At 41.0% G+C, this 17,771-nt stretch overlaps 1 protein-coding gene and 1 long non-coding RNA gene across 4 annotated transcripts in view; both read left to right on the forward strand.

The window, feature by feature from the left end:
* LOC310682804 overlaps positions 1 to 17,771 on the forward strand; it is a 100,455-nt gene that overhangs the window by 56,364 nt on the left and 26,320 nt on the right. The window lies entirely within an intron of this gene.
* The window catches only part of CAT (catalase), a 42,268-nt gene that overhangs the window by 12,974 nt on the left and 11,523 nt on the right, over positions 1 to 17,771 (forward strand). The window contains exons 1-2 of one of the 3 annotated variants that reach the window (XM_083434260.1): positions 8,908 to 9,202; positions 17,359 to 17,530. In XM_083434260.1, coding sequence (XP_083290386.1) covers positions 9,137 to 9,202; positions 17,359 to 17,530 — 238 coding nt within the window. In that variant the 5' untranslated portion in view covers positions 8,908 to 9,136. Of the gene's footprint in view, positions 1 to 8,907; positions 9,203 to 17,358; positions 17,531 to 17,771 lie in introns of those variants that run through there. The other 2 variants (XR_014509692.1, XM_083434261.1) reach the window with 2 other exon arrangements.

Here is a 17,771-nt window from a genome sequence, read left to right on the forward strand (position 1 = left end):
CAGGAAACACCATCAGAGCACTCCTGACATATGGTTGTCAAGCCTCTGCTTAAAGACCTCCAAAGAAGGAGACTCCACCACACTCCTTGGCAGCAAATTCCACTGTCGAACAGCTCTTACTGTCAGGAAGTTCTTCCTAATGTTTAGGTGGAATCTTCTTTCTTGTAGTTTGGATCCATTGCTCCGTGTCCGCTTCTCTGGAGCAGCAGAAAACAACCTTTCTCCCTCCTCTATATGACATCCTTTTATATATTTGAAAGGATGTCATATATAAGCCAGATTTGAGGCGGTTTTAGGTGTCTGGTTGGTTTCCACTGGAAAATCAAGGCACAGCGGAGTCTGGAGTGTCTTAGAAATATGATTTATTGACACATATTTTCACCTGGAAAGCTTAAGTGAAGGGAGTACACCCAGGAGGGTCTTTTGTTTCTCCCCTCACAGCTTCAGCAAGCTTGGGTTCAAAGCAGCAGCCAGTCATGGACTGGACTGCAGTACCCAGTGAGATATTATCCTGAGTAACTCACCTCAAATTCATACACTTTGCTTGCTTATCATTCTGCATACGGTTCATTCATTTGCAAAGATGAGCTACATATGAATAGATCTTTTAATGAAAAATCACTTATAAAGACTTCCTCCCTCTCCTGTCATTGCCAAGTAGTTATGCACCTTCATCCTATCAAACAAGACTGAATTGCTGCAGCAGCTCTTCCCTAATGCAGAATACACAAATTACCCATGTGTCCTAGTTCCAAGTACGTGTCTGATTGTGTTGGAGGATGTTACAAAAGAAATAGCCGCACCTAGACAAGGTATTGATTGATATAATGACTCATGAGCTCTCTTAATTAGCTAGTGAGATAAAGTTAAGCAGTTCAGCACCACAGGTCTTTCAGATACCGAGCTGCTTGGTGGATTATCTTGATACATTTCCCACAGAAAATGCATTTCATTCACTGACCTAAAATGAAACATGGATTAGTTGAGAACCTGTCATTTACATCTGTGAAATACTTAATGCTTTCCAACAGCAATGAAAACAAGCAAAAGAGTCTGGGCAATTAATTTTTGAAATCCCTGTTTTTATGTGAAGAACCCTAGATATATTAGACTCATATACTGCCTGGAATGCAGTAGCTGGTTCTCATGTAATGAATTGGTATGCATGTATTCTTCAGAGGAGGCTCACGTTGCTATGTTTGTGTAGAGGCAACAGCTACACTGTTGTCAAAGGACATCCTGGTGCAAGGGACAAGTTTCTTGTACCATTTAGCAGCTGTATAAAAAAGGGAAATATGCACTGTTCTCCCCACTCCTGTCTGAAGTTGCAATTGGTAAAAAATATCTCTCTCTGCTACAACGTGACCCAGACATCTACTATAGTTTTGCAGTTAGATGCCTGTCCTGAAATATCCACCCCTTTATCAATAACACCACTTCTGTGATCCCTCAAGAATGATAAACTCTCTTTTGGGGGGAACATAGTCCTGTTCTGGGATTTGGAAACACAGTCATAATGTTTTCCCCCTTTTTTAATTTTAAAGCATGCACAAGCTTGCTGTTTATCACTGTATTTAATCCAGGAAAATGGTTGTGGTTATATAGCTATAATACATTTTTACAGTGCTTTGATAACAGCTCATGTGTGAAACCTCTCTGTAGAATGTAGGTCAGATCTGCAAACCGTGCAAAAGGTTGGGCAGTGTTGAGAAGCAACCACACCTTCAAGTGAGCACTCAAAACTTTGTATTGTTTACTTAGTGTTTCTTCATCCCTCTGTAGAGAAAATGCTTCAGTATCTTTCATATTTAATGGTCTTCATTAATGCAAACTAGGAGGTAGTTCCAAGAATAAGGAGCAGAATCTTATTCAGAGACATACACAAATAACCCTACAGAAGATAACTGGAATATGCACCACATGCAGCTGCAGCTGTAAGCTATAGAGAATAGCTGTAAGCAATTTAGATCAACACGTCACTAGCCATTTGGTATATCATTTGGTGCATCTCCCCCCCCCCCCAAAAAAAAAATCAGTTGAGACTGCACCTGAGCTGCTTAATTGATACTTGTCACTACTGATGTTTATCTGCTGGAAATAGACACGGTACAGGTAAAAGTGGAGGACAGAGATTAGTAGTTGTTAAAAATTAGGGTGATGAGTGACTTTCTTTTTGTTTTCTTCTCCGTGTGATAATGTGCTGTGTATTTCCAGTGACAAAGATGGCAGCAATCAATTGGACTTGATTGTATAAGCAGCTTATTAATTAACACAGCTTTCAAAGTCTTTTGAACTTCGTGTTCAGCGCCACTGAAAAGAGTGTATTTTCACTTGTGAGAGATTTAGAAAACTTACTCTGGGGAGCAGACGACAAGTTTGAAAATGCACAAATTTTTTTTGGCTCTAGTTAATTAAAGAGGTGGTATAGCTGGTGAACCAGCTCAAGGCGGTAAAGACCCTCCTAGAGACAGCTGCCACGTGGGCAGCTAGGAATAACTAACACAATGGTACTTTTACATCATAAACTTGGCCGTTTGAACTCACCCTCAAATCTGGATTTAGTTCCATTTTATCCACTCTCATCTAGTTTTATTTGCAAGGCTGTTTTTTAATGTACAGACTTGTTAGCAAGAGTAGTGAAAACAGGAGGGTCCCTCTGAATTCAGTTAAATGTTATTACGTATGGAATCAGAGAAGCCCCTGCCCTGTTGGATGAATCATCTCAGGTAAGATAACTGGGTGGTATGTAAATCAAGAGTAGATATTCCATTCCTCTGACAACCGAATGTGGAGAGTTCATCTCATGTAGTTCGCGGTTTGAAGTTGGTGCCAGTGCCTGCTTTGAAAGCAGAAATCACAGCCTGCTTCTCTCCTTCAGTTAATAAGTCTGAAAGTAAATATGAGGTCTGTAATGTTAAGGGTTGAGAGCTTCCTTTGAGAGCAGACTCTGCTTTTTCCTTTCTCTTTTTTTTTATCTAAATTAGCTTCTTTTATCTTACTGTATCACAAAAAGCTTTCTCAAAATCTTATTTAAAAACCCAAACTTACTTCAAAACCTGTTATTACCCACAGCTGCAGATAATTACATATTTTATTGCACAAATTAGCAACATATATATATATATATATATATATATATATATATATATATATATAAAACCTCCTTCCTACTAAAGACCCCTGTGCTCTTTAAAAAGCTGGGGTTTGTGGGCCTATCCCAAGCTGTGGGGCCTGGGCAGGTTGCAGCAAGCTGAGAGAACACAGAATTCATTCATTATAGGTGCTTTTGCTGCATCCACCTAGAAAGCACTTTCCAATATCAACCCTAAGTGGCAAAAGAAATCTTATGAAACTTTCTCTCCCCTTATGTTTTTGTCTAAAACAGTTCATGCCTAGAACAAGTTGTAAATGGCTGTTCATGGGTGTTGGATTAGACAGCCCTAAAGGTATCTTTTCATTATCCAAGCAAAGGTGATATGGGCAGGAGGCAAAGGAACACATAATTAGTTTTGCCTAGCCAAGGCAGGTGTCTGTCCCCAAAACAGCAGCCCAAGGCAAAACACTTCAAAACTGCTAAATAGTGTGCAAACTACCCAAGTATGGTGAAGATTAGGGCACTGGGGCTCACATGCAAGCTGCTCTGCGCTCCCAAATAGAAGAGTAGGATATACCGTATTTTTCGCTCTATAAGACGCACCAGACCACAAGACGCACCTAGTTTTTGGAGGAGGAAAACAAGAAAAAAAAAATCTGAATCTCAAAAGCCAGAACAGCAAGAGGGATCGCTGCGCAGTGAAAGCAGCAATCCCTCTTGCTGTTCTGGCTTCTGGGATAGCTGTGCAGCCTGCATTCGCTCCATAAGACGCACACACATTTCCCCTTACTTTTTAGGAGGGAAAAAGTGAGTCTTATAGAGCAAAAAATACGGTAAGTACAACAATCAACCGAATTAAGGGGGTTTCAAAAGATAATATAGCATGATAAAGGTCAGTTGGGGAGCAATGTCTCTTCAACAGTTCCTGATTAATCTTCACCTAAAGAAGCAAAATGGGCAGAACCTATATATTATAACTGATCAATAAATACTGTTTTTATCAGTGTTAGAATACAATACAATACACACACATGTGTTTATAAAAGTATTTCTGTGCCGCCATATCGTAAAACATCAGGGCAATGCACAACATTAAAACCTGAAATACAATTAAAAAAAATAAAGTGATTGGCTAATTAAAAATCTAAAAATTAAAGAGCCATTAAGGACTGTCGGCATAAAAAGCTGTTCAAGAGAAGCCTGAAAGTCAAGGGTACCTGCTGGATCTCTGTTGGACGATGTTCCATGACGTGGGAGCAACAACGCTAGCAGAGGCTCATTAGGCCTTAATATTACTACTGTAAAACACACAATTCTTTTTTAAAAACAGAACTAAAACAAAACCCCACATACAATCAGTTAAGTGCTAGTTACTATTCTTGCCCATGTAACATTCATGCGCTGCCTGTTTACTTTTAGAAGTGTTGACATGATTTATGCTATAAATTCAAAAATGTTGTTTCAGCAGTATATTGAAGAAGGTGGGTTGGGATACAAAGTTACTTACATATGATTTACTAGTTCAGAGGTTGTTAGGACCTGAGCAAATGTGCATAGTTTGTGATTTACCAAACTTGAAAGTAGACAACATGATATTCAGTTCCACTTGCTTCAGATTACAGATTGTAGCAATGGTACATTAGTTTGCTGACACCAGGATATGTGTGTTATCAACAATATTTTCTTGTCAATAGCTTTTTGAGATATGTCTGTTCTTTTTAATTTTGTTTCCCATTGACTCCCCTCTATTGCCATTGTGTATATGTGTCTGTCAGTTTTGGATTACATACATCTAATGAGGTATACTCTGATCTACAGTTGTTTATGAGAAATTGGTTAGTGTCTGTGGTAGACACTATACCATGATATGGTATAGTGGTCACATGATGTGCTTGGTCACATCCTGTTTTTTTCCTAATCACAACCAGGCAGGAAAACTAGGTGAGTTATCAAGCTCCTGGTGAGTTGCCATAAATAGCTGTTGGCTACATTTAGCCTCCTATTATAGTTAACAGAGTACTGCAGTCATAAATTATGTACATATTAGATACGTATACAATATGCAGTTGGATAAAATATTTGTGACTTGTGATAGATTCCATTAAAAGAATATGAATGCAGTTATGGGTGTTTATATTGGTTGATTTCAGTTGCATAAAGGTTATTATTAAAATAACTTATGGCTAGATTTATAGTTACTTAATTTTATATCGTTATCCAGATTTATATTCATACCCGCTGCTATAGGAAAAGTCACTCAGTGAGTTTCATGACTGGGCAGGGTCTCCCAGGGTTCCAACACTCTTAGTCCAACACTCTTAACATCAGGTATTTTGAGTTTCTACAAATGCATGCTCTTTAAATTAGTCTGTTTAAGTGTTAAATACACCTCACAGTTGGTCAGAATACAAAGACCGGTGGAATTTTCCTTTGAGCCAAAAGGAGCTTAGCAGTGCAATACCAAGCAAGTCTAAATCCTGTTGGATTGGGTATAGTATTACAGCCTTGTTTTTCTTCATGAGTGTGCGTAGTATGGTTTTAATTTCTGTTACACTCTATAGACTCTGGGGAGAGGCAGGATAGGAATGTTTTAAAGCAAATAAGTAGCAAAATGCTGTTTAAATTTCAAAGTTGTATATGATGTGATAAAACTCAGAAATGTTTTTAGGCTAGCCTCTTGCAGGAGTGTCAGTAACTCTCTGGATTCTTGCTAGTCTCTTTCACTCACACCAGGAGCAGCCAGTCCAGTGCAGCATGGATGTGGACACACCCTTCTGACAGTTGCATCACTGCCACTTACAGTGTGAAGGCAACGAAGGGCAGTGGTGCCAGTACAGTGCTCACGTGGGTGTTTTGAGAGAGGTGATAAGAGGTTGGGGTGAACTTTTAATAGATTGGAGGGAGGTTCACATGGTAAGCATAAAGTATGTTTTATTACAAATACAGTGTGGAAACATCTGAAAAGTCTTTCTCTAAAATTGCCAGTAGTGAAAAGAGCATTAAAAAGATACCAGTGTCTACTCTGGCAGTGTGTAATTAATTTTGTTTGTTGCTTTGGGTGTTATGTCTAGCAGGTATTAAAATTGTTTTGTTATTTATTGTATTTCACTTAGAGACCTTTGTTAATGTGCTGCCATACATCTCTCTCTCTATACATACATACATACATACATACTTCACTGTGTACTTCACTGTGAGATCATCATATTTCTATTTTGGTAGGTATTAGTAAGTCTAGCACTACAAAACCATCATGCCAAAACGTGTTTAGTTAGCCCATGCAGTCCTCTTCTTCCATATATAGTGGTGCCTCGCAAGACGAAATTAATTCGTTCTGCGAGTTTTTTCGTTCTACGAGTTTTTTCGTCTTGCGAAGCACCAATGTGTATAGACAGTTTCCCATAGGAATGCATTGGCGGTTTTTTTAAAAAAAAGGCGCAAGACGTTTCGTCTTGCGAAGCAAGCCCATAGGGAACTCCGTCTTGCGAAGCAACTCAGAAAACGGAAAACTCTTTCGTCTTGCGAGTTTTTCGTCTTACGAGGCATTCGTCTTGCGGGGCACCACTGTATATAAATCTGCAGTGAATGGTGATGAGCATGAGCAAAGAGTACAGATCCAAGAAGCTGCCTTACAAGCATAGGGTGGCACTGGATGCTGCTGCATATGAATAATTCAGTCGATACATACAAACCTAGGTGCAGATTTAGTGAGGCACATGTGTATCCAGGTGGCCATTTGACTGCACTTCAAACCTGTATAAAGTGATGCTCACAAAATAGATGAAAAAATGCACCTTCCAAATCCTGTATTACATACATCTAACACAGTTAATCATGAACTGAATCTGGCAACCATGCAAAGGGTGGCAGGGAAGAGTTTCTGCCTAGCAACGGAAAGTTCTTGACTTATGATTGCATGTTTAGCTCTGTGTACACAGTGATATAAGAATATGTGCTTCAAGAATAACCAGTGTTATGCAAATAGAGACAGGCTATAATGATAATTTTTCATAATTAGTGTTTCAAGCAAGAAGAGATTAGCTCCACCTACTAGAGTTAAAAGTTTTAGGTGTATTAAAGAGCCATCTTATACTCTGGATAAGGAGTGTTTCATGCTACATACAAAATAAGCCATGAAACCAATTTCACCCTGACATACTTTCTGACAGATAAACTAAACTTATGGCTGCTAGTAATATGCCACTAATGAAAGTATAGAATTACATTTGCTTGTTGATGTCAAGAAGAAATTATTGTGGCATTCTGGGTGTTTTTGTCAAGTTATCATCTACTTACGTATGCTCATTATTTTTCTCCCTATAGGACGGGTGTACCATGATTGTGGGGATGCGGGTGGCGTTGTGGGTTAAACCACAGAGCCTAGGACTTGCCGATCAGAAGGTCGGCGGTTCGAATCCCCGCGACGGGGTAAGCTGCTGTTGCTCGGTCCCTGCTCCTGCCAACCTAGCAGTTCGAAAGCAAGTCAAAGTACAAGTAGATAAATAGGTACCGCTCCGGCGGGAAGGTAAACGGTGTTTCCGTGCGCTGCTCTGGTTCACCAGAAGCGGCTTAGTCATGCTGACCACATGACCCAGAAGCTGTCTGCGGACAAATGCTGGCTCCCTCGGCCAGTAAAGCAAGATGAGCGCCGCAACCCCAGAGTCGGCCACGACTGTACCTAATGGCCAGGGGTCCCTTTACCCTTTACCTTGACTGTATTGTACAATAAACCACAGAGGGGACAGTAAACCACAGAAAAACAGACCCTTGCACCTTTAGTTTTTGCTCCTGCTGCTTTAGGCTTAAAACTACAAATTAAGTGGGCTTACATGGTTTTTTTATAGTATTATTCTTCACTGCTTATATGCTAAAAAGGCTTTTCTCTGCCATCTGTTCGTGTTCTTTGCACAATGCAACCTTTGTGCAGCTAGTTGTAACAGTAAGCTAGACTTTTTAACCCCTGGATAGGAAGATATAGAGACAGCGTTTCTTTTCACTGCGTAGATCAGAAAAGCAGTTTGGGGTGGGTGGCTGTGCGAGCTTGAAGAAACACAGGGCTATGTCTCACTGTGTAAGCTGCTTACAAAGATTTTTAATTTCGAAAAGGAAAGAGTAGCCCTCACGGGTCTGACTTAGTCTGTGTTAGTCGGCGTCCTATGTTTCCTATGCTACTTTTGGAGCATCTCTCTCTCCACACCGAGAGGGGAGTGGGACAGGGGGTCGAGGTCTGCAGAAGACGAGGGCTTTTCTGCAAAGAGCAGCCTCCTTTTGCTTTCTTGAAGGAGCCTGGGGTGGAAGGGAGGATTGTTCCAGCGAGCCTCCCAGAGATGAGCTCTTCTCTCTTGGGTTCCGCCATGCATCCTCTCTCCAAAGGGAGATTGCTGCAGGCTTATCCATAACCTTGTGCTGACCTCTCCGCCTTTGATCCTTAAGTGTAAATTGAAAACTGTAAAGCTGCAATTCCAGACACGTCTACTCACAATTTCCCCTCAATGAGCAAAGGGATAATTGCTTTTGTTTCTTTTAAGAGTACACATGGGCAAGAGGAAGAAGATGTTTTGCTGCCGTTTCTCCTCTTCAACCCTATAAGCCTTCCCGCCCCCATTTTCCGCTCTGTATCCCGCTTCCAGCTTTCCCCTCCGGGCTCCTCAGAGCCCTTTGCCAAACCACTTTTCTCTTCACACCCTTTGCCCTTCCTGACTCCTCCTCCTCCTCGCAAGCTCTTGCTTTTCGGCATCTTTTCCGCGCCTCTAACTCGCCCGACTCCCAATAAGCATTCGAGAAGGGCTTCGGTGAAGAAACCTAGCCAATCGGGACTGAGAAAGGCGGGTCTATATTGAAGGCAGTTGGCATGCCTCGGGTTTGCTTTCGTTCTCGGATTCTCTGCCGCCTCGGAGGTGGACCGGGAGGCTTGTACTTGCTGGTCGCGGGTGTGTGTGTGTGAATCGCGCTCCTCAGCAGAAACTCGCCTCCCTCACAGGAGCTCGTCGGTGCCGAAAGTCGTCGCGCGTCGCGGCAGGGGTCTCGCCCAAGTGGCACAAAATGGCGGGCAGCCGAGACAATGCAGCGGAGCAGATGAAGCGCTGGCAGGATCTGCGGGGCTCGCAGGTACAGAAGGGACACCCACCCCTCATAAAGCCATTGGCACGTTCCATCCCGCGCTCGGTCGCTACGTATCGGGTCTGCATTCGGCGGGCTGTTCGGCGGGCGCGACCACGTTCTGAGAGGCTGCGGGGGTGTGCGAGCAGTGTTGAAGGGTATGGGACTTCTGTGGCTCTGACATTATGGCAGGCGTAGCTTTCGCCGCTCTGTAGTGTTGCAATGCCATATGCCAGCATTGTTTGCCCCGAATCCCCTCTCCAAAAGTAGAGGCGGCGGAGGAGCTCTTGTCCAGCGTTGCTTTCTGTCCCTCTTGTGCAACATTGCACTTTGGAAGGGGCGCTGCTAAGTAGGTTGTGCAAAGGGTGGCAAAAGTGCAAGCTTGAAATGCCCCTAGCCAAGGATTTCTGTTTGTATCATGGATCGACGATCGGATAAGAAAATGATACTGTTGCCCTTTGGGCTGTGTTCCTGTGCTGCTTTTGCTGCAAAAACAAAATTTAACATCCATAATCTCTGGAGGTTGGGATTGGTTTGTTTATCATGGCACGCAGCACTAGCTGTCTGCCAAAAGGATTTCCATTGCTAAAGGGTGGAGCAGTTAGCAAAGTGTTATCAAGAACTGCAATAATCCTGCAAGGTTTAATCATGATGGAAGTTGAACTTGCGAGAAACCTATCTTACTATGTTATTTCTATCAGGGAGAGTAATGTACTCATTTGCAATTAGAGATACAGAGTCAAATATAGCAAGTTGTTTAGTGTGCCATTTTAGATAGAGAGGTACTAAAGTACAAGACCAGGTACAACCCACCCAAAGTGAAGCACTTCCCCTGCTCCTTTGATTTCGATGGAAGGAGCTTAAGAACATACTTAATTCCCTCACTGAGATCAATAGCAGTTGTTAATGCCAATGTGTGAATGTGTGCTGATTACACAGTTTCCTAGCTTATCTGGCCAACAATAGGAAAGACAGTAGAAAATGGAGACACAATCAGTGGCAGTAGTCTCAAAAGAAATAAGAGGGAATGCCAGTGATTTGTACAGGAATCAATATGAAATGGCACAAAGAAAAAGTAACTGAGCTCAGGGGGCTACAAGCAATGAGAGGTTAGTGAAGTGGTGAGTTGCTGGCATCTCAGGAGACAATGGAACAGTGCACCTTCAGGGGTAAAGTCACACCTCTGAAGAGTTAGAGTGCCTGCTGTGTCTAACTGCTGCCTCCTTCCCTCCCACATTGTTTTTGCTGCATTGGCAGCACTGAAGTGAGCTTTCCAGGATGCAGGCCTGGGCAGTATATATGGAGGTCCTAGGCTGCCCAAATGATAAGACCCCACTTTCAGCCTCAATTGTGTGGTCCAAAGGAGAAAAGCAAACAATACATTTGGCACCAGCTGGGCTGCAGGAGTTGCCAGAAGGAGGCATACAGTGGTACCTTGGGTTAAGAACGTAATTCGTTCTGGAGGTCCATTCTTAACCTGAAACTGTTCTTAACCTGAGCTACCACTTAACTAATGGGGCCTCCCGCTGCTGCCACACAATTTCTGTTCTCATCCTGAAGCAAAGTTCTTAACCTGAGGTACTATTTCTGAGTTAGCGGAGTCTGTAACCTGAAGGGTCTGTAACCCGAGGTACCACTATACAAGAAGACATCGAAAGGGACCTTTGAAACAGGTTTCACAACCATATGTTCTTGTTATGAAGCAGCACTGAAATGTACTGGGCTGGTTAATAATTTTGTTGCAAAACATGATGGAAACTAACTGGAGCTAGTTAATAATTCTGATAGTTGGATCCTGTGGTTCAACTTGGACCATGATTTGGATTTGCATGCTTATCTTTCTGTTCTTGTTTACAGTTTCAGTATTCTCTTTAGGAGGATGAAGGCTATCTATCTATCATCTATCTATCTATCTATCTATCTATATTTGCTATTGTGGTGAACTATGGTTGGTGCTAAAAAAAAAGAAATGGGCATGTAGGCAGTGGAGAAGAATAGGATATGTCAAATGTCACAGTTCTATAATTGCTTTGAGAGATTCCCGTCCTGCCCCCAATCAAGTAGTATGTAAATTTTATGAAATAAAAATAAACAGTGATTCTTCAAACCATGAATTTGAAGCTTGTTTGAAATTAGACAATGTGATAGGAAGGTATCAAGGTAATAATAATAATATGCCATCCATCTGACTGGGTTGTCCCAGGCACTCTGTGCGCCTCCCAACAAAATATTAAAAATGCAGTAAAACATCAGTCATTTAATTTAGATGCAAACAGCTTCAAATACTGTTTTTACAATTTCTGTTTCTGTAATGAAGTTGTAGCCCTGGCCTCTTAGTTACTGTTTTGCAGACTAACCCCATTATTGACTCATTGTTGCTGAAGACTACAGTAACTGGTCAGAGAGTAGATACAGATGAATCCTTCGTCTGATCCACACGAGTGTCAGGGCATGTCACTTTTGCTTTTTAAGAAACTCTACAAATGTAGATGAGAGTGTATGAAGGGATAGAAATTAGATCAGCTTTAAGCTGTAAATACCCAGAGTTCAGCTGTTTTGTGTATGATGAGCACCTTTCTGCCAGCCATGCTCTACTGTTGTTCATTTTTAACACCTGCTTCCATATTAGCTGCTACTGTTGTTTTCCATTGGACTTATCGTATAGTATGCTATGCATGCATGTGTTAGTGTTCAAAAGTAAGTTCCACCAAGTTCAACAGCACTTACTTGCAGGTAAGTGTGTGCGGGATTTTAGGTTGCAGTCCTACATCCATGTAATTAGGAGTGCAAAAAGTATATAATAAACATTTTGGATTATGCTTCTAAGTATGTCAGTGTAAAGTTGTGTTTTATTTGTTGTAGTAACGAAAGAAGATATGCATGCAAATGGAGAACTTAATTTAAATTAGATATTTAAATTTTGTCTTGCTTATTTAAACCACTAAATTAAATCACATTGATTAAAATTAGACCACTCTGGTCCGAATACTTTTTTACACCGTGACTGTAAAGTCATCTTCTGATGGAGAACAGCTGAATTTGGTTAAGAGCTTCCATCTGTCTGTCTTGGGACACAATGGAGGAGTGCGCCTTTTGGAGATGAAATCAAACTGTTGGAGAGTTACATTGCCTGTTGTGTCTATAGAACTGCATCACAAATGGGAAAATCAACTACAGCTACACCAGTGCTAAAATCAGGATCTATAGTTTGGAGGTTGAGCGATTTCTCTCTGTCTTGATATTCTTTCACAGCACCAGAGAAAGCACCGGTAACCTAAACAGTTATGGATAGAAAGAGAAAGGGGTAGAGATGGATGAAAGGGTTAGCTCATATGTGTACTATCCAAAAAGTATGTTTGTTGCAAGCACACAAAGATGTACACACAAACACTAACATTGTGCGAGCAGAAAATGCATTGCTGTCATTTGACTCAGTGCTGATTATTTTTCAGAGTGTGGGTTACAAGTTATGCGTTTCTCTGCCAACTTTGCCATACCTAATTTAGAGCTATTGGGTGAATTGATTATGAGTTGCTGTATAACAAGCAATATTGTTCTCGCCTAAATCTTGTGACATGCTTTAAGTTGGTTTTCTTTTGAATACCCAACACCCTAGAGCTAAATGTTGTTTATTAGAAAACTTTTTTGATTTCACAGTGGTCACAATGTCATGGGGATAATAAGTTCACATAAATGGACAATCATTTGGAGCTTGGGCAGCCTTCATTACCAGAAACTCTTCAACAACCTCTCTCAGTAACATGACTGGAGGAACTTCACTGTACAGTGGTACCTCTGGTTACGTACTTAATTTGTTCCGGAGGTCCGTTCTTAACCTGAAACCATTCTTAACCTGAAGCACCACTTTAGCTAATGGGGCCTCCTGCTGCTGCCGCGCCGCCGGAGCACGATTTCTGTTCTCATCCTGAAGCAAAGTTCTTAACCCGAGGTAATATTTCTGGGTTAGCGGAGTCTGTAACCTGAAGCGTCTGTAACCTGAAGCGTATGTAACCAGAGATACCACTCTGTACCCTTAATGATATCTCTAATGAACCACTGTGGAGTACAGAAAAATCAACAGGATCAGACTCTCCCTGTTTGTTTCCTGGTAAATGCCAGGAGCCAAGACAATCTCGGTTTCAAAGCTTATCCTGAAACCAGGCTGAGAAAAGATCCAGAATGACACTTAATCCACCTTTAAAGATCAGACTGGAAACGTCGGCGCCAATTGCATAAATATCTAGGCTCCAACAGTGTTGGTTTTTTTTTTAAAAAAGGAAATGTCTGCTTTCTCCAGGACCATTGGAAAATGCTGCTGTAAGAAAGATGCCTTTACAAACACCCCGATAAGGTTGGCAAATGTTTCCTAGTTGGCCATTGCCAGTCAATATAGGCATAGATCAAGAGGGCAAGTTGTGGCATGAACTTCTCCAGGCATCTTGCCTGCATCTTCATGTATTTTGCTATTACAATTCCCCCCACCCTCTCCACTTCAAACTATAGTAAGTGACACAAAGAAATTTGTCAAATGAACCTACAATTCTTTCAGATTGAAAAAAGATGTCAGATGGTGCAGAACAAGAACCAGGTCACTTAACACTGTGTAACTAAGTAGCTATTTGTAACTCTTGGCTACTGGAATCTGGATGATCTGCAAACATTTTCATGACAGTTTAGACTGAGTAACGTTTCTGTGATTGTTAGCTCCTTTTAAAGAAACAGACCCTGGTTTCTGATTGCAGTGAATGCAACACATTTTCTTTCTATGTGTGGATAAGTATAAACTGCTTTCTATCTGAAATTTGAGCCAGGTTCTTGCAAAGATTTCATTACATTCTAACAAATAATGTGCTTCTACTGTTCTCCTTGAAAGAGCTTATTAAATGTGAAAGGGTTATCTACCCTTAATCCGAAAGGTGTTGTCCAGTCCACAGAACATTACTTTGATACACCAGCACCCTTTTAAGGTATGCTGCATGAAACTGCACAGAAGCACATAATGCTGCTTGCCTTGTTTTATGTGACCTTCGCCATAGTCCTGTTTTACGTAAGGAATACATGATTTCACACAACCGGTTTTTATGGCATGACTGCAGTTGTCATTCAAGACAGGTTGACCAAAATAGGTTGCTCCATCCGTTTCTTAACTTCTTAACTTCTAGCATCCATATTCTTAACTTCTAGCAATTCTTAACTTCTGGCATCCATACATTGCTCCATACGTTTGGGAATTGACTGAAACTCCCATCGGCCATAGCCTGTCCAGAGTAGCTTACAATGAGAGATACATATGATGGGGCTCAGATAGTAGTAGCTATTTCATGGGAGTGATCATTATCTGGATCATGACAAGTGGGAGAGGGAGTTTGGTGCCAATGAAGGATTTCCTCCCAATGCAAATGGCAGCTTCAAACAAGTGAGTTTCAAAAGGATGAGGCCAAAGGACACAAAGGTTAACTTCCCATGCTAACCCCCCCCCCCGCACCTGATATTTTTGTTTTTGAAAAGTGTACATAAATTGCAAAGTCACAATCAGCATCATGTATAGTTTGGCTCTGAGTTTTTCTTTCTAGGAGGTCAGTTATTGCTTTTCTATTTCCATGTGTATTTTTTCTGTGGCTGCTTTTTGGAACAAACATGTCTTTAAAAATTACAACTGCTAATTCTTAACTTTTAGCACGCTCTTTTATCAATTTTGGGGGCTCAAATATTTCAAAGAATCTTAGAATTGTAGTTGGAAGGGATCCCAAGGATCATCTAGTTCAACTCCCTGCAATACAGGAATCTCAACTGAAGCATTCATGATAGATAGGCATCCAACCTCTGCTTAGAAACCTCCAAGGAAGGAGAGTCCATCAGCTCTCATGGGAATCTGTTCCAGTGTTGAACAGCTCTTATTGTCAGAAAGTTATTCCTAATGTTTAGTCGGAATCTCCCTTCTTGTAAGTTGAATCCATTGGTTGGGGCCCTAGCCTCAGGATCAGGTGTGAAAAAGCTTGCTCTATCTTCCATGGAACATTTGAAGGTGGCTATCATGTCTCCTTTCAGTCTCTTCTTTTCCAGGCTAAACATACCAGCTCCCTCAACCATTTCGTATAAGGCTTGGTTTTCTGACCCTTGATAATCTTGGATGCCGCCCTCTGCCAACCCAGCTTCTTAAATTGTGATGCCCAGTACTGGACACAGTACTCCAGGTGTGACCTGACCAAGGCAGAATACAGCAGGACTATAACTTGATTGGGACCCTGTACCTCTGTTGACGTAGCCTAGAATAGCATTGACTGCTGCATCACACTGTTGACTCATGTTAAGCTTGTGGTCTACTAAGACCTAAATTTAAATACTGCAGTACATATTTTAATAATCGTTTCTTAATGACGACATATTTGTTAAAGTTTCTTCACATCTTACAATTTTCCCAAGACTAGCAGTGCTGGGTGTGCTAGAATGTTTTCTCTTTATTATATTGGACAATGAGTACATGCGTACAATTATACTTAACAGAAAGTTAAGTATAAGCTAGAAATAACCTTTTTCTAAATGCCTTACTCAATGCCCTTAGGGTGAATGAGTATTTGTAGTCGTAAGATCAAGAATCTAGGTGTAGTTCTTAATGCATGATTAAAACAACTGAGAGTTGAAAATATAATTTCCTTTTAAATACTCTGTAAAGGAGCGAAGGCACCTTTTATCCTCTGAATGGGTGGTGCCAAGGTGCCAAAACACGCCTGTGTAGTTATTCCAGAAGACTAATGTGCTCAAGCGGGTGGAGCTGTAGGTGCTGTGGGAGACACTTAAAAATTAATGCGAGGTTACTGTTGTTAATTTAATCGGCAAAGATTGAGATAATTCACCTGGTTGTCAAGCTTGTGTCATCACTTGTTATCCTCCATGTGTCTGACTTCCAATATATTAACCACCTCCCCAAACTTCTGATAGTCTCTTTTGAACCACCTGTTCTCTTTGCCAGCTGTGAATGCCAGACTTTCTATATTATTGTACTGGGACTTCTTACATTTTTCCATTAGGTTTAGTGTGTTGGACAGCTGTTTATTAAACAAAATTAACATAGGTTTTGGACCAGAAGAAGATGGCTTTAAGATAGTGCTTTAGACACCCTATTTTGGGCATTTTATTTGTTTTAAGTGTTTATCGTAAGATGATATTCTTAGTTATATTCTAACTATAAAGATGACATTTTTGTAATATGAGAAGGTATAGGTGGTTCGACCTGATTTCTTTGGAAATCAGTTTTATGAAAACATTTAGCCTTAGGGATGGACCTAATAGCAGCGTAGTGTTCATGATTTATATTGGGAATTCAATTACTTTTCATGTCTGAGTCCATTTTGTTAAGTGGTACCTCGGGTTAAGAACTTAATTTGTTCTGGAGGTCTGTTCTTAACCTGAAGCACCACTCTAGCTAATGGGGCCTTCTGCCGCTGCACCACCGCTGCACGATTTCTCTTCTCATCCTGAAGCAAAGTTCTTAACCCGAGGTAATATTTCTGGGTTAGCGGAGTCTGTAACCTGAAGCAGATGTAACCCGAGGTACCACTGTATTTACATACAGTGGTACCTCAGGCTACAGACGCTTCAGGTTACAGACTCCACGAACCCAGAAATAGTACCTCAGGTTAAGAGCTTTGTTTCAGGATGCGAACAGAAATTGCACAGCAGCAGCGGGAGGCCCCATTAGCTAAAGTGGTACCTCAGGTTAAGAACAGTTTCAGGTTAAGAACGGACCTCCAGGACGAATTCAGTTCTTAACCCGAGGTAACACTGTAATCTGTTAAATGCTTAATACACTTTCTAAATCTGATGACATTCAAGCTTGGAGGTGCAATTGGTGCTACTCTTTTCAGTTATTTCTGCTTGAAAATCAATTTAATAATCAGAACTCTTTGAAATGATTTTCCTCCTTCACACATCTGTTGGCCATTTAACATTTAGATTATTATTATTACCTGCAAATTTTACCTTTCCTAATAATTCCTGTTATGAAACAATACTGTTTAATGCCAGAAGCAATTCTCCCTGTGGTCAGGAAGCACCATACGTCTGCCAAGTTAACCCATAAGCATTTTCACTAAATCACAAAAAACGTAATAGCACTGTGTAGTTTTTGGTGTCCTAATTTTATTTTATTTTTCTTTTGAATTTAGAAACCAGATGCCTTGACCACCGGAGCGGGTCACCCAGTGGGAGACAAGTTAAATGTCATGACGGTGGGTCCACGAGGCCCCCTTTTGGTTCAGGATGTGGTTTTCACAGATGAGATGGCACACTTTGACCGAGAGAGGATTCCTGAGAGAGTTGTGCATGCCAAAGGAGCAGGTCAGTGTTAGAAGTTGCTTGTTGTTTTAAAAGGAAGAGGTGGAGAATTGAATATTATGAACATCACTTTGTGTACAGAAGGAACAAGGAAGCATAGAAGTTCACAAAATGTGTTTCCCTCAGTTTTGTATCTTTTGGTGCTGAATTCAGGATTATTACTATTTTTGATTAAACACAAATCTTGCACAACACACTTTTGCATATGTGGACCTAATTTAGAAAGGCAATCCATACACAGAAG

The sequence above is a fragment of the Podarcis tiliguerta genome (genome assembly GCF_965153285.1).
Source record: "Podarcis tiliguerta genome assembly, chromosome: 1".
Lineage (NCBI taxonomy): Eukaryota > Metazoa > Chordata > Lepidosauria > Squamata > Lacertidae > Podarcis > Podarcis tiliguerta.